The 18,074-nt window shown below is 46.8% G+C and overlaps 1 protein-coding gene across 1 annotated transcript in view; it reads left to right on the top strand.

Moving 5' to 3' along the window:
• LOC147114250 (uncharacterized) overlaps window positions 1-18,074 on the top strand; it is a 142,171-nt gene that overhangs the window by 62,625 nt on the left and 61,472 nt on the right. Inside the window, exon 4 of the mRNA XM_085995940.1 lies at window positions 8,099-8,368. Within this exon, the coding sequence (XP_085852066.1) occupies window positions 8,099-8,368 (270 nt within the window). The remainder of the gene's footprint in view (window positions 1-8,098; window positions 8,369-18,074) is intronic.

The raw sequence follows: 18,074 nt of genomic DNA, 5'->3' as shown, positions 1-18,074 counted from the left end.
CAGTAACCACGCCCCATACAGCACGCACGCTTCGTTCTGCGTAGCCTGATCGGACGCATTCCGATCCTCCCTGATGAGAGCATTTACCGTTTTAGCGTGTTTCTCCAGCTCCACTATAATTTCTTTTAAGTGTAGTGTCATGGCCTGGTCCTCATGTAACTCAGAACCCACTACCTTATTCTCATCCGTCAGTATCTTTCTTAACCGCCCTTTTAAATCATTGATCTGAGTCTGCAGCTCCACGTCATCCAGAGTGTTGATGATGGAAGTCCCTGTGTTAAAAGCTGTGAAAATATCATTAACTGTACCCCTTCTTTGTCTCCCTACCCTGTCAAGAGCTCATGTGGTGTGCCATATAATCCAGCTCTGTCTACGTCAGCAAAGTCGAATTCATAAAATTGTCTGAACATGTTTGTTAACAGGACCTGATACAATTGCTCCGTTTCCTTGGGCCACCACTCTGGCAATCGCACCTCGGTGAGGTTTAAAATCACCGAGGCCACCACGTAGTGCAACCCTTGGTACAGCACCTGACCTGTGGGCACTAATACCAATCCATTCCCGGGTCCCTTGGTAGTGGTGGGGCACCCTTCCTTGCAGGCTTTGGCTACCGGAATCGTGAGCAGGGGCTTGCGGGGGCGGATGATGAGCTCAGTGGCGTTTACTGGGATCTGAGAGTATGGGACTCCGCACGCCCGTGTGCTGACGTCCCAACTCATTCCTTGTCCAGCATCCTGCCACCGCCTTTGGAAAAAGATGGAAACGCCTGTGGGGCAGACGCGTTCTGAACCCCACATACAGATGTAAATCCCCATATCTGGTTCCTACCACTTGTCCCAACAGACACTCAATCCTCCATGATTCCCCGTAATAGTCCGATGGGTATTGTTACCCAATCTCTCCCACTCGACTGTGGAGTTCTTCATGGTTTTGCTCAACTTCCTGAGCCACCACCATCTGTCCAAAGGAACATGTCCCGTGCATTTCAAGCAAATCTTTTTCCCGACGGTGACACTGACTCTGGGTGCGATGATCCTCACCCTGGGACACATTAGAGAAGTCTCTCTGTACTTAAAACCGAACTGGCTGGAGTATTCCGTAGAGTTCGACCCCAGCCATCCTGGCCACCTCCCTCCGTGGAAATAGGTGGCTGTCTCCTCAATGCCCCGCGCGCCCGACCCATCGGTCGCGATGGGGGCTGTGTCTCCTGAACAGCCGTACACGGTCGAGTCCTTGGCGTAGCCTCGTTAGGCCAGGCTGCACCTGATCACCGCGAAGGCGACGAGAATCCCCTTCATCATCCTTTTGGTTCCTGTAACAAATTAATCGATACAGCCAGGCTCCCGAGAGATTCTGGCTTAGTTGAAGGCATGATCGGGTCTTTCGACCTCGATCCAAAACAACACACATGCTGGGCAGATTCCAAAGCTATTACTTATAACACTATCATCTTAAAACTACACACCTTAACTTAACTAAACTTAAACTTAACTCATGTACAACGCCGCCCGTCCCCGGGCAGCCTGCCTAATCCCTGTCCGGACTGCAGCTCACCGCTCCCTGTGGCGGGGCTGCACTGACTGGTAGCTTGAGTCCCCCGCAGCCTTTTGCTGCCAATTGGGGACTGCGTTTTTCTTGGGATCTCCCAAGTCGGTACTTGCTGGAGTAGGGGGAATCTGGCCAGAGATTTCTTGGCTGAGGCGTTCGAGACGACCTGCGAGAGGGTGCTTTGGGCGGGGCTCCCTTAGCGAGTGGACCTGCGGTTGGGACTTTAGCCCTCACAGCCTGTGGCTCCACCACGACTGCCGGCTTCGGCTCCCTTTCCTCAGGCTCCGCCCCTTTGGGATTTGGGTCTGTGCCAGACAACTTCTCCCTACCTGTCCCTACAGGTGGAGAATCTCCGCCCCCAAGTTCTACCTCCCCTACGCTTGAGTCGAGGGCGGGGCCTCCGTCCTCCAACTCCACCTCCTCCAGAATTGTGTCAAGGGCGGGGTCTAGCTGTTCGGGCTCTTCCCCGTCCGAGTCCCAGGCCAATGGGGAAACCTCCCAGGTGGGCGGAACAGTCTCTCCCTTCAAACAGGCTCCGGTTCCAGCCTGTATGGTCTGTGACTTATTGCACGCCTCAGGCTGAGGATTTTTACCCTCAGACCTGACTTCAGTTGTTGGCTCTTTTGCACCCGACTTAAACAGTTTGCACTGATTGACGTAAAACCATTTAGTATGTCGGGGCAGCTTCCCTACGCTGGTGGCGGGGACCGGTGGGTCTTGCACTGATTCCCGTCTGGCCTTGTCTATGGCTCTCTCTCCAGCGCGGATGGTCAGACCCAGGAATTTTACCTCCTGCCGACCGACCTGTGCTTTCTTTGGTTTCACCTTGAAACCCTTCTTTTCTCTCTCTCCCGTACTCGCTCCCCAAAGACAATGATTCCTAAGATCCACGAGAATCCCGTGTTCTACGAGGAAATCAGACCCAAGGACCCCCTTTCCACCCCCCGTCTCCCACTTCATTAGGGTACACTTCCACGTGGTGCGGAGTGGTTCTATGCGAATGGAGAGGGGAATGGAAAATGTGCCAGCCTGTTCTTCACCTGTGAAGCCCGATAGCATATATGGAACCCCGGTGGACAGAGGTGAGTTGGTGGGGTTATCTGAGTGGATCACGGTGCACGATGCCCCCGTATCCAATAGATAGGTCCCCTGCACCCCCTCCACCTCCATCTCCACGAGGGGTCGCCTCCATACATCATATCTCAGCGTGCACAGGTGGACGGGCTGCACCGGCTCTAGTCATTTGGGTGGAGCGATCGGGGCTGTGGGAATGACAGGACCGGTGCTGACAGCTATCCTCCCCTGCTCTATCATAAGAGACCGCATTGTCTCTAAAATTGACTCTATTGCAGCGGGATCCATAGCTGCACCAGTTCCCTTTTCTGGGACAGGGGCTGCGGTTTGGACCTGGACTTGTGCTGGGGCGGCAGTCTGGGCTTGGGCTTGGGCTGCGGGAGCTCTTCCCTTATTATCCTTCCACGGATTTTTACAGTCCTTGCGCCAATATCCATCCTTCCCACACCCGTAACAATTGAGCTTGGCTTGAGCAGGGCGATTCCCCTCCTGACTCCACTCCTTCTTACTTGGGGCTGCAGGCTTTGCCTCATGCACTTTTCCCTTAGAGGGAGGTGCCTCCTGACTTCTGCAATTCTTGTATGCAACGTTAAGCTGACGGAGCATTGTCTCCTCCGTGAGACCGGGACCTTGGGGGTCAAACCAAGATTTGGCTAGGGCCCGTATCTGGGGCAAGCTGTTAGCAACCAAACAATGGAGCCAATGAACCCCACTGTTCGGCGCTCATTGCCGCCCGTTCCGGCATGCCCGGACAACTGCACCGATACACTGGCTACAGCCTTTCTGCAAAAACCCGCAGGGGTTCTCCAGTTAGCTGCACAGTCCCTTCTATCCATTGGAACAGATTACTGTCGTCCACTCCCAGAACCTCCAAGACCTCTTCTCTGAGCTCCACATACCCTGTCTGTCCCCTCTTGCTCCCTGCTGAGAGGCACTGAAGGATTGTGCTATCCAGGGAGAAGAGCAGCATCTTTGCCTGTTCAAGATCATCACAATCATTGATGGCGGCTGCTTCCTCTACCTCCCTGAAATGGACCGAGGGATCTCCCTTCTCGGAGAGTTTTGGGAGGTGGCTTATCATCGCTCTGAGTTGTTGGGCACCGTGGGGTACCACGAGTTGGTTCATGTGGGGTCCGTCCGTGCCATCTGCGGCGTTGGGACCGAACCTCTGGTGCCGAGTTGGACACATTGGTGCCGGCTCCGGCTTTACTACCAGGGGCTGTTCCTCCTCCTGTACCACCTCGACTACCCTTTCTTCCACCACCCCCTTTTCGGGCCAAGCCTCACTGTAGCTCGGCGGCGCTGTGGGTTCAGTGGCTGGTGCCGCAACTAGTTCGCAAGGAATCGGGTGTCTGGATTCCTGCAAAAAGTCAATGTGACTTGCTTGTGGGCTTACGAGGCATACCATGCCTTTTGCCTTAACCAAGGCCGTTCTTAGGTTCTCTATGGTTTTTTGGCAGGGGCCATGGTCTACGCTCTCAAACCCGTGCTCAAGAGACAGCTTGTAAGCTGCCTTGACCTCCACTACTCTCTCCTCCTGCACTCTTAACTGTTGTGCGAGGCGGGCGTTTTTCTCCCGTATTCTCGCCTCATTGATCTTTGCCTCAATAACCTGGCATTCCAGGTACTCTATTCTAGCCTGGTGTTGGCTGGCTACAACTTGGTATTCCTGATTCAGCGCGTGAAGTGCTGTGATGAGTTTTTCCCCACCCATGGCCTTTTCCTCTATTTCTGCTGCCTGGGCAGTGATCTTGGCTGCCTGTGCTGCAATGACTCTGTCCAAAATCTGGACCTGTTTCTTGTAACACATCAGCCACACTGCCTTTTCCACTAACTTTTTATGTTCTTTGCTCTCTGTCCACCTGATGGCTGCGTCTACCGGACGCCCATCCAGTAAGAGATCGGAAATCCACTGTTTAGTGAGATTTACCTTGCCAAAAACATAATCTGCTATCCTCTCATCCATAACATTTTGACCGTTCAAACCTGGGTCTGATACATTGCAATCCTGCTGCCAGTGTCCTGCCGTGGTCGCCATTTTCTGTAAGGGGTTTTCTCTCAGAGGTCTCGCAGAGGTTTCTCTCACCAGAGGCCTCTCTCTCTCTTTTGCACAGTAAAACCTTGAGTGGTTCGACCCACTCGCCCCTTAGGTTCTAGACACTGGACATGGGTGCAGGAACTACAATGTAGAGAAAACTCTATAGACCAGATTTAATGAAAACGAAATGAAACTTTATTGCATAAAGGAACAAATCGAACTGCAAACCAATAAGGTACATGGGAGGGAAAAAACAAATCATAATACAGTACTGGCTAGGATATATACAGGCATATTATTCTTTACAAAAGTCATCATGAAATGGGGAAACACACGGAACATCGAGGGACAACTCATTGTTAAAAAAAATTACCCCTTAAATGCCCACCCCCTTAAGCCTATCTAGATCAGATTGTGAGGGGCCAGAAACATGCTCACCAATCCAGTTGGAAAGTATAGATTTTTGAAACAGATCTGCGTTTTGGTCCTTCCAGGCATCCTGTCTCCACGTGGTCAGCGCTGCGGGCTGCGACACTCTCTCTTCTTCCTCGAGGTGAAGGTCATGGACAGGCTGGACACTGGCAGGCCTGGATGTTGGCGGGGATGGAGACCACGGTTAGAGGGGTCTCTAGCTGGTTACCATTTTCAAATAGATTTCTTCTGTGGGGCTGCTGCCCTTTCGTCTCGTCAACGGCCCGGGGTTTGTCAATGATCTCCCGATGGTTACCCTGGGGCGGGATGCAGACTTGAATCACCTTCTTGATGGCTGCCTCGTTTTCTTCTTCTTCAACCCTTCCGAGCTGGTGACCTGTGAAGGAGGATGATGAGCCGTCCTGATAGCTACCCCGGGTTCCCCAAATATACTTCTCAAGAGAAGCCTCTATCTCCCGCCAAATCAAGGTTAGTCTTTGTTTAACTTTTGGCGGGCTTATAGCACAACGGGGTAGTTATTATATTTAAACTGCTTTCGGGATGGCCGGTGAGGGCCATCTCTGGTCTGGAATGACCTTGTATTGTTTTTAATGGCTTCTTGATGTCTTTAATGGGTCTTTGATGCTCCCCTTATGAATATAGAACTGTTTCCCTTTGTCTGGGTAAACATTTAGATGGCCTTTATCTACAGGCCGATCTGACAGGATCTGCATCCAATCCATATGTATGTGTTCTGTCTGGTTTCGATTTCTCTGAAACGGCCTTCCAGAACTTACTGTGGGCTGAATCCACAAAGGCTGTCTGGGGATTGCAGGAACCATTTTAAAGTGTCCAAAAAGCTAGTCACGGGGCCTGGTGGCCATTTCATGTGTCCCTTTTTCTGGGCTTCCTTTTTAAAACAGTCTTTAAAAACAAGGCCTCTTCTGCCAATAGACCCTTATGTAATAATATACAATTTTGCAAATCTTACAGGACTGAAAGTCAGGGTGGGCATTTTTAGAACAAGCCTCTCCTGGAGTGCCATTCCTCATGGGCGCTCCATGATTGGAGCCCTGTTCAGGGAGCATTTTGGGAGCCCACTAATTTATATAACATAATGACTTTTGTGTGGATTTTGTGCACAGGCTCCCAGTGCATGTGTTGGGTAGTCTTACTGAAGTGTGCGAGGCACATTGAGAACAGAGTGAGACTGGAGCCTTCTCCATGTCTGATAATATGGGCGCTATATTTCCATCACACCCTCCTCTGGTTAGATTCCATCACCTGTCCATTGTGGGATCGGCTTGTGAAGAAATAGCCATATTCAGAAAAATACACCATCCTATGAACAGAATTTTGACATATTAAAACATGACATACTGGGTCTGGAAGTCTGGAAGCCTTAACAATAAAAAGCTATAAACAGCATACAGGCTTTTGAGATAAGATAGGTTGTTGACATTGAAACAATAGCCCTATTGAAGCAGCAGGTTGGAGGTTCCAGGATGTCTGCAGGTTGGAAAGAACACAATAGCTATACCCAGTTAAGTGTTATAAACCAACACTTCAGAAAGAAATACAGAAAGATTAAAGAAACATGCGCCTTTGTAAAGATAACATCAAGTAAAAGAAACACCTGATATCAAATGAAACAGGAGACACAATCATATGTTACAATCAACTCAGGTAAATAAGAATTGCATAGATCATCCTAGTTGAGGTGTTTTTAATTTACATGTAAAAAGAATTGCACAGAAAGCCTTTGTAAAAATAACGTCAAATGAAATACGGGAGGCAACAGTCATCACATTGTTTTTGAGTTGAACTTGGAAAACCTAGGAGACACAAAGTCTGTGGTATAACCAGTTGAGGTGTTCTAAATGCAAAAGATACAAACAGGAGATTTTGATAAAGATGATGTCAAATAGTACCACTGCTGTCACATTGTTTTTATGATAAGCTTGAGACACCTAGACAGCAGACATAATTCTGTAAGCTAACAGCTGAACTGACAGTAAGAATAGAAAGAAGTCAACAGAAAAATGACTAGAGATAATTAGCTTACATCAGCAGAAAACTTCAAAGAATATACCACTGCAGAAAGGTATAAATATAGAACTTTCAAATGGGAAGATATAATTCGCTGGAAGGGGCAAAGCGATTCTTGGCTTCAGAGGCTCTGTAAACCTACAACTCTTTGAGTCTCAGGTATCAAAGGTATTTGATTTTGGTGGATATCCTGGAATATAGACGAAGAAACGTAAAAATGTAATGAAGTTAAGATTTTAGAATAAGGATCTCTGAGAATAAGATTTGTAAGCTATTTGTATTTGGAACAGTTAATGTTGCGATTGAATCACCAGCTGTAAGTTACATGTCGGTTCTTAAATAAATCTATATTTTTTTAGAATTGTCTCACATAGTACTTCTGTAACAAACTCAATCTCTTTGGTGAGGAGTTGCAGAATTCTGGGGGAGTTTTCCAGACCCTCATAATATCCAGAAGGTTACAGTCTAGCTAAGCTTATTAAAAGTGCTATCTGGAGGACAGCAACATCTTCAGGTCATTCCTTTCCTTTAAGGAGAGATAGTCTGGACCTTTAGACCCAGTTAAGCATCCTTTAGGATTCAGCTATCTCTAACTTTAGTTGAAGGTGAATGTCTGGGGAATACGCCTGATCCGGGATGGCCCGAAAGGGGCTAGGACTTGTAATTATCCCTTCAGGCTTCCCCAAATGTCATCCAATCTATGTAACCTTAACCTGACCCCAGATACTCCAACAGCGTCAGGTTTAAAGGTCATCGGCCGCACTCTGGCTCACTTACGCTGGCAGAGCTGGACTGAGAATTTTCAGCCCCGCTTTGTTATTCTACTTTTAAAATGAACTTGTGTGTAATCTGGCCTGACCCTTTAATGCAGCAGGTACAAGTGCTGATGATGGGCTCATCCTATGGTCAGTTAGAACCTAATCGTTGGATTGTACATGTCACTACTTACACTAAACCTTATTGATCTGTTTTTCACAGTTGTGTCAAGTCCAGAGAGTGCTGTGGTGGGCAGTGATGTTACACTCAGCTGTACCATCTCTAAACTCTCAGATACAGTCAGTCTTCAATGGAAACAGAGAAACTCATCTCAGCAGAACAGGAGGAACACTGATCAGATCCGACTAAATAACACAGTCTATCTGATAGTCAAACATGTTGCAGTAGAGGATGAGAAGTTGTACGTGTGTGAAGTGCAGGAAGATGGATCCATTATTCTCACAGGAAAAGCTGATTTTTCTGTGGCCCAAAGTAAGTGCAATTACCTCACAGTAGATATTAAAGAGTTACTAATATAAAACTGTTACATATAAAGTGGTGTCATATATGTCAATCATCAGCACTTCATGCTTACAGTCATACGATCTGCACAGAGCGGGATTAAATGGAGTGGACTTGAACAGAGTGCTTTGGTCGGGAATTTGGAAATAGTGGGAATTCGGAGAAGAGAGGGAAGGAGTTGTTCCTTTTTCCTACACTACTTGTAGCACTTTGTATTAGAGGTAGATATTTAATTTCAGTACCCTTAACTTAATCTACATCAAGTAAGTAGTCAGGAAACTACACTGTAAAATAAGTTACACAATTACAAATTTAATTAAATTTAATTAAACAAATCAAGGTCATATAGGCATGGCAGTGCAGGTGATGTGCCGCAACTGCCACATTTGGTAGTCTGTGGAGAGCATTGTGATCCCGGACAACTACGTTTGCAGTAAGTGCCTGAATCTTGAGGAACTTCAGCTCAGAGTTTTTGAGATGGAGTCTGAGGGGCAGACATTGCGGGGCATCAGGGATTGGGAGAGTTACCTGGAGACTTTGATCCAGGAGGCTGTCACACCCCTTAGGTTAGGTAGTGGTACAGGTCTGGTTAGTGGTCAGGGACAGGAGGGTGTGACTGCAACTCAGGCAGTTAAGGGGAAGCCAGGTGCAGTGCTGGAGGAGCCTCAGCCTTTGCCCTTGTCCAGCAGGTATGAGGTTCTTGCTGCCAGTGTGGATGAGGGAAAAGCCTGTAGGATGGATAAGCAGGCTGGCCATGGCACCATGGTGCAGGAGGCCATTCAAGTGGGGGGACTGAAAGGGAATGTAGTTGTGGCAGGGGACAGTATAGTCATGGGGATAGATACTATTCCCTGCTGCCGCGACCGAGAGTTCCGAAGGGTGTGTTGCCTGCCCGGTGCCAGGGTTAAAGACATCTCCTCATGGCTGGAGAGGAACTTGGAGTGGGAGGGTCCAGTTGTCGTGGTCCACGTAGGAACCAACGACATAGGTAGAACTAGGAATGAGGTTCTGCTGAGGGAGTTTGAGGGGCTAGGATCCAAATTAAAAAGCAAAATCTCAAAGGTAATAATCTCTGGATTGTTACCTGAGCCATGCGCAAATTGGCTTAGGACAAACAGATTAGAGGCTTAAATGCGTGGCTCAAAGAGTGGTGTGGGAGGAAGGGTTTCAGTTCATTGGGCACTGGCAACAGTCCTGGGGAAAGAGGGAGCTGTTCCGTTGGGATGGGCTCCACTTTAACTGGGCTGGGACCAGTGTCCTGGCAAACCGAATAACTTGTGCAGTAGAGAGGGCTTTAAACTAATGAAGGTGGGGGGCGGGAGGATTCAGGAAAGAGTAAATTTAAAAGCAGCGAGAGAAATGTCAAGGCTGTAGAGCAGAGTAGACTTTTGGGTAAAAATAAGCAGAGTGGGTCAGGAAGGGACAGAGAGAGTAACAAAGGTAATAAGGCATCAGTGACTAAGGTGACATCAGGGAAAGAGAGAAATAAGTCAAAGCTAAAGGCATTATAGCTGAATGCATGAAGCATTCGCAACAAAATAGATGAATTAATAGCGCAGATAGAAATGAACACGTTTGATCTCATAGCCATAACAGAGATGTGGTTTCAAAGTGGCCAAGGTTGGGAACTAAATATTCCAGGATACATAACTTTTAGAAGGGATAGGCAAAATGGAAAAAAGGAGGGTTAGCCCTGATAATAAAATATAGGATAAAGACGATCTTAGCGTGAAAATCAAAAAGTAGAATCAGTTTGGGGGAGCTAAGAAACAGCAAAGGGCAGAAAACATTGGTGGGAGCTGTTTATAGGCGCCCAAACAGTAGATGTAATGTAGGGCAGAGTATAAATCAGGAAATTAGAGGTGCATGTAACAAGGGTATATAGTAATCATGGAGGACTTTAATCTACATATAGACTGGGCAAACCAAATTTGCAGCAATAGTGTGAAGGATGAATTCATGGAATGTATGCAAGATAGTTTTCTAAATCAGTATGTTGAGAAACCATAAGAACATAAGAAATAGGAGCAGGAGTAGGCCATTCAACCCTTCGAGCCTGCTCCGCCATTCAATGAGATCATGGCTGATCTTCTGCCTCAACTCCATTCATCGGCCCTATCACCATATCCCTTGAGGCCTTTACTAGTCAGAAATCTATCGACTTCTGTTTTGAATATATCCATTGACTGAGCCGCCACAGCCCTCTGGGGTAGAGAATTACAAAGATTCACCACCCTCTGTGTGAAGAAATTTCTTCTCATCTCAGTCCTGAATGGCCTACCCTTTATCTTGAGGCTGTGGCCCCTGGTTCTAGACTCCCCAGCCAAGATAAACATTCTCCCAGCATCCATCCTATCAAGCCCTGTAATAATTTTTTGTATGCTTCAATGAGATCCCCTCTCATTCTTCTGAATTCAAGAGAATACAGGCATAGTTTACTCAATCTCTTCTCATACGACAGTCCCGCTATCCCAGGAATCAATCTCGTGAACCTTTGTTGCACTCCCTCTATGGCAAGTATATCCTTCTTTATGTAAGGAGACCAAAATTGTACACAGTTCTCCAGGTGTGGTCTCACCAAGGCCCTATATAATTGGAGTAAGACTTCTTTACTCCTGTACTCAAATCCTCTTGTAATGAAGGCAAGCATACCATTTGTCTTCCTAATGGCTTGCTGCACCTGCACATTCACTTTCAGTGACTCATGTACACGGACACCCAGGTCCCTTTGAGAATCTGCATTCCCCAATCTTTCACCATTTAGGAAATACACTGCCTTTCTGTTTTTTCTACCAAAATGGATAACTTCACATTTATCCACATTATATTCCATCAGCCATGTTCTCGCCCACTCATTGAGCCTGTGGGGATCCCCTTGAAGCCTCTTCACATCCTCTTTGCAACTGACACTGCCACCTAGCTTTGTATCATCAGCAAATTTGGAAATGTTACATTTAGTCCCCTCATCCAAATCATTGATATAGATTGTGAATAGCTGGGGTCCAAGCATCGACCCTTGCGGTACCCCATTGGTCACAGCCTGCCATCCTGAAAATGACCCGTTTATTCCTACACTTTGTTTTCTGTCTGTTAACCAATTCTCAATCCATGCTAGTATATTACCCCCAGTTCCATGTGCCCGAATTTTGTCCACCAACCTCTTGTGTGGGGCCTTATCGAAGGCCTTCTGAAAATCCAGATACACCACATCTACCGGTTCCCCTTTGTCGACTCCACTAGTTACATCCTCAAAGAACTCCAATAGGTTTGTTAAACAGGATTTCCCTTTCATAAATCCATGTTGACTCTGCCAAATCTTACTATTAGTTTCTAAGTGCCCAGTTATTGCATCCTTTATAATAGATTCCAGCATTTTCCCAACTACTGATGTGAGGCTAACAGGTCTGTAGTTCCCTGTTTTCTCTCTCCCTCCTTTCTTAAATAACGGGGTTACATTTGGTATCCTCCAATCTGCAGGAACCGTCCCAGAATCTATAGAATTTTGCAACTTGGGAACAGGCTATTTTAGGTCTAGTATTGTGCAATGAAAAGGGTTAATTAATAACCTTCTAGTAAAGGGGCCTTTAGGGATGAGTGACCATAACATGATAGAATTTTATATTCAGTTTGAAAGTGACTTAGTTAAATCCGAAACTAGGGTCTGAAATCTAAAGAAAGCAAATTACGTAGGTATGAAGGGCAAGTTTGCTAAGGTAGATTGGGAAACTACATTAAAAGGTATGACAGTGGACGAGCAATGACTAGCATTTAAAGAATTAACACATAATTTACCACAAATATACATTCATTTAAGGCACAAACACCCCACAGGAAAATAATCCAACAGTGGGTAACAAGAGAAGTTAATGATAGTATTAGATCAAAGGAAGAGGCTTATAATGCTGCCAAATACAGTAGTAAGCCTGAGGATTGGGAGGATTTTAGAGTTCAGCAGAGGAGGACCAAGAAGTTGATAATGAAACGGAAAATAGAATATGAGGGTAAACTAGCGAGAGACATAAAAACAGACAGTAAAAGATTCTATTTGTATGTAAAAAGGAAAAGATTAGCAAAAGTAAATGTGGGTCCCTTACAGGCTGAGGCAGGAGAAATTATAATGGGGAATAAGGAGATGGCAGAGAAATTAAGCAAATACTTTGGGCTGGATTTTCATACTGGAGGCGTGTAGGAGGCGGGACTACAACTTTCGGGGTTGTAGTCCCGCCTCCATTGAGTTGTCGCCAACCCACGTGATTTTAACTTGATTGACCTTGTTGAGCCCGCCCAGCGGGCTCAGTAGGCCAATTAAGGGCCACCGGCAACAGGTGATATCACAGATTGACATTTCATCTGTCAAAAGCTTTTGTCAGATGAAATATCAACGTTTGACAGTCCTTTGAAGCTGTCAAACACTGACAATCTGTACTTCAAGTTAATTCTTTCCTCTCAGGCTGATTTAGAGATCTCTCCAGAACAGAAAATTGAATGCTGCAACTTTTGACAGCTCGCGGCCATTCTGCTTTCTGTGCCGGTGAGATGAGGGACTCCCAAGACCTGAAGGAAGGAAGGCTGTAAAGGTAAGTAAATGTAAGTAAAACTTCTTTAAACACTTTACACACACCAAACACACTTACCTCTGCAATCATGCACCCATCAATCACCTGAACACCAGACATCTCGAACCCTCCAAGCCCTTCAGCCTGACGGTCCGCCTCGCTAACTTGGCGTGGTTTGGAGCCGTCGGGAATCCCACACTTCAGCTATGAAAATAGGAATTAGGCTAAAAAACTGCCTGTTAACTACCTGTTAACAGGCAGTTAATTGGCACTAATCCCCTTCCCGCCTCGTGGAGGCGGGTCCCAGCACAGGTCGGGTATCCGCCTCCTTTCAAACTGGCATGGACGCGGGTTGGGGGCATGATGAGTTCCTGCCCCCCAATTTCGAGATTTTAACCCCCCACATGTCTCCAATCCCGCCTCCAAGGCCCAATGAAAACCCTGCCCTTTGTGTCTGTCTTCAGAGAAGAAGGCGCAAAAATCCTCCCGGATATTGTGGACAACCAAGGGTCTAGCGAGAATGAGGAACTGAAAGATATTAGTATTAGTAAAGAAGTAGTACTGGAGAAATTAATGCAACTGAAAGCCGATAAATCCCCTGGACCTGATTGCCTACATCCTAGAGTTTTGAAAGAGTTGACTGTAGAGACATTGGTTGTCATTTTCCAAAATTCCATAGATTCTAGAACAGTTCTCGTGGATTGCAAGGTTGCAAATGTAACACCACTATTTTAAGAAAGGAGGGAGAGAGAGAACAGGGAACTGCAGGCCAGTTAGCCTGACATCAATAGTAGGGAAAATGCTAGAATCTATTATTAGGGACGTGGTAGAAAATAATAATAGGATTGGGCAGAGTCAACACGGATTGATGAAAGGTAAATCGTGTTTGACAAATCTATTAGAGTTTTTTGATTTTGTAACTAGCAGAATAGAATAAGGGGTAACCAGTGGACATGATGTATTTGGATTTTCAGAAGGCATTCGATAAGGTGCCACACAAGAGGTTATTAAACAAAATTAGGGCTCTTGTAATTGGGGGTAATATACTAGCATTGAGGATTGGTAAATGGACAGAAGACAGAGAGTAGGAATAAAGGGGTAATTTTTGGGTTGGCAGGCTGTAACTAGTGGGGTACTGTAAGGATCAGTGCTTGGGCTTCAGCTATTCACAATCTACATCAGTGATTTGGTTGAGGGGACCAAATGTAATATATCCAAGTTGCTGATGATACAAAGCTGCGTGGGACTGTAAGTTGTGAGGAAGATGCAAGGAGGCTTCAAGGGGATATAGACAGACTAAGTGAGTAGGCAGGAACATGGCAAATGGAATATAATGTGGAGAAATGAAGTAATCCACTTTGGTAGGAAAAATAGAAAAGCAGAGTATTTTTTATATGGTGAGAGATTGGGAAATGTTGGTGTTCAGGGGGACCTGGGTGTCCTTGTACACGAAACACTGAAAGTTAACATGCAGGTACAGCAAGTAATTAGGAAAGCAAATGGTATGTGTTGTGTATGTACCTTTAAGAGAGAACTGCTTTTATACTGTAGTACCGGCAGTGACCACACTTGTATATAAAGCCATAGCAGGCTTCTGTACTTTCAGTTCCAGCATACCCTCTGTTCAGTAAACACCTGTTATTACTGTTCTCCTGCAGTCCGTGTGTTATTGATACATAGAAACATAGAAACATAGAAGATAGGAGCAGGAGTAGGCCATTCGATCCTTCGAGCCTGCTCCGCCATTCAACGAGATCATGGCTGATCATCCAAACCCTAGCACCCGGTCCCTACACCGACAGCCATCCCACCCAAGCCCTATCCCCGTAACCCCGTAACCCCACGTATTTAATCCCCCCTAACACTAAGGGCCAATTTTTATCATGGCCAATCAACCTAACCCGCACATCTTTGGACTGTGGGAGGAAACCGGAGCACCCGGAGGAAACCCACGCAAACACGGGGAGAATGTGCAAACTCCACACAGACAGTCACCCGAGGCCGGATTTGAACCCGGGTCCCTGGCGCTGTGAGGCAACAGTGCTAACCACTATGCCACCATGCTGCCCTGTGTGCGGAAAGTACAGTGGCGACGAGCAGGTTCGAACTCACCTGCATAACTGCATCACCTCACGGGGATCCATCTCTGAAAAGAAGCTTCTTGGAGGTCGAAGCCAGAGCAACGGGCATCGACCATAGGCAACCGTCCAGTGATCCATCGGAGTTCAGTGAATCGCAGGGGAAGCTGTGGAGAGCTGGGCTTGGCTCCCCAGTCAAGGTGTTCCAGCAAATCGTGCTGGTAGCAGGTAGTGCGCTGACCCTTCCGGACTGCGGCGGGCTTGAGCTCGATCGAGTGGCTCTGCAAGGGTGCCATGCAGCGTCGTCGGGAAGGAAAAGAGAGCGAGAGGGTGGAGCGCACAGGGCGCGGTCGGTGCTCAAGAGCCGGGCAGCGTTAGAGAAAATAAAAAGAGGGGAAGGAAAAGAGACGCGCAGTGGACAGCGTCGAAGAAGAATAAAACTAAGGAATTTAACTAACAAAAGAGAGACGCGCCAAAGCCGCGGGCGCTGCCATTACTATTTATAATGCAAGGAGCAGCATTGGCAGCAAGGGGAAGAAGGAAAAGCGCAGGAGGCACCATTTTAATCCATTGGGGAAGAAGGAAAAGCGCGGGAGGCGCCATTTAAAACCACCCAAGATGCTGAAGAGTGGCAGTATCACTGCTTTTGACAATGAAATAGAAGACTGGACCACGTATGTGGAAAGAATTGAAGTGTACTGCAAGGCAAATGGGGTGGCCGATGAAAAGAAGGCATCGGTATTATTAAATTTGATGGGCGCGAGAATGTACAGCCTATTGCGGAATTTAATTACCCCAGCTAAACCAATGGAGAAAAACTTTGAAGAGATTGTCAATATCTTACAGGAACATCTAAACCCTACACCGCTGCTGATAGCAGAAAGATTCAAGTTCCATAAAAGAAACCAGCACAAAGATGAGAGTAATGCTGACTATCTTACGGAACTACGCAAGTTATCGAAGCACTGCCAGTTTGGAGCAGGACTGGCAGATACCTTAAGGGATAAGTTTGTCTGCGGGCTCCAGAGTGAAGGAACCCAGAAACGACTACTTTCGGAAAAGGACCTTAAGCTAGAAAAGGCTTTCAGCGTGGCAGTATCCTACGAAGCAGCAGCACGGGGAGCTGTGGAAATACAACAGAAACCGCAAGAATATAGCACCAGCGAAATGGCATATGGAGCAGAAAAGTGCTATCGCTGCGGCAGAACAACCCATGACCAGAAGGACTGCTGATTTAAGGACAAAGTATGCAGGCAATGTGGAAAAGTGGGACACATAGCACGAGTCTGCAGGTCGGGAGAGAAAACCAACACTAAAAGAACTACTAAGGAAAAGTACAAGAAAGTAAAAAAAATGACAGACAGTAGTTCAGAAGATCAGGAGAGTGATAATGACTCCGGGAGCAGGAGACTAAGTTGTCTAAAGTTACACAACGTGATCGCAAAGGAGGATCACTGAACCATTTGGGTCACCCTCATGATAGCAGGGTCCCAAGTTAAGATGGAATTGGACACAGGATCAGCCCTAACAGTCATGAATCGATGAGACTATGAGTGGCTATTCTCACACATACCCTTGAAGGACACGTCCATTGTATTGAAGACATATACAGGGCAAAAAGTCTACCACAGAGGAAAAATAAGGGTGCCCGTTAAATACAACGGCAAGGAAACACAGAAACTGTATCTATATATACTACAAGTTGGAGGGCCACCATTATTGCGACGTGAATGGATCCGAAAAATACAATTGGATTGGCATTCCATTCAGGCGCTAACTGTGGCTGACAAAAAGGATGACGACGTCACACCTGGGCGACTGTCAAAAATTCTAACTGATGCGAAAGAGGTGTTCCAGCAATGACTTGGGACTCTAAAAGGAGTAACGGCAATGATAAAAATTGAAGATAACGCAAACCCAAAATTTTTTAAGGCCATACCGGTACCGTACGCGATCCGCCTAGCCGTCGAAGCAGAGCTGGAGAGTCTGGAGCATTCGGGTGTGCTGTCCAAGGTGGACTGGAGCGAGTGGGCCACACCCATCATTCCTGTAATGAAGAAATCATTGAGCAGCATGCCTGGAGAGCTGAAGAAGGTTCGCATCTGTGGGGACTTTAAGGTAACTGTGAACCCAGTCCTGCACACAGTACAGTATCCACTTCCACGGATAGAAGATATTTTCACCTCACTATCTGGAGGGAAACACTTTACGAAGATTGATCTGGCCCAAGTGTATCTACAAATGGACCTAGAAGAAGCATCTAGAAAATACCTCACGATAAACATTCACAATGGTCTTTACCAGTACAACCGACTGGTATTCGGGGTAGCATCAGCTCCGGCTATTTGGCAGAGGGCGATGGAACAAGTCCTGCAAGTGATCCCGGGGACCCAGATGACATCTTGGTAATGGGTGAAAATGACAGTGAACACCTTGCCAACCTGGAGCAGGTGCTCACTAGTTTACAAGAATATGGGCTACGAGCCAATTGCCCCAAATGCGAGTTTTTCAGGAAACAAATCTCGTATTGTGGCCATATGATTGATGAAGAGGGGTTACATAAGTCCCCAGACAAGATTGAGGCAGTAGTCAAGGCTCCAGCACCGGAAAATGTGTCGCAACTGAGGTCGTTCCTCGGGTTGGTGAACTACTACCATAAGTTCTTGCCAAATTTATCTACAATTCTGCACCCACTGAAAGCCCTGCTGCAAACTGGAGCAGCATGGAAATGGAGTGATGAGTGTAAGCATGCCTTTCAGAAATGTAAATGCCTAATCAATTCAAAAGAAGTATTGGCCCACTACAATCCAACACTACCGATTCGGTTGGCATGTGATGCGTCTCCCTACGGCATTGGAGCGGTGCTGTCACACAAATTCCTTGACGGTTCAGAGAGGTCAATAGCCTTTGCGTCGCGCTCGTTAACCTCAGCCGAGCGTAACTACACCCAGATTGACAGGGAGGCCCTCAGCCTGGTGTGGGGGGTGAAGAAGTTCAATCACTATCTGCACGGGCAGAAATTCACCCTACTGACTGATCACC

This window comes from Somniosus microcephalus, chromosome 8, assembly GCF_052327205.1.
Source record: "Somniosus microcephalus isolate GS21.2 chromosome 8, FLI_Smic_1.0, whole genome shotgun sequence".
In the NCBI taxonomy this organism is placed as follows: domain Eukaryota; kingdom Metazoa; phylum Chordata; class Chondrichthyes; order Squaliformes; family Somniosidae; genus Somniosus; species Somniosus microcephalus.
The sequence above is the reverse complement of the archived record's forward strand: the minus strand, read 5'-3'. Positions and strand labels throughout refer to the sequence as shown.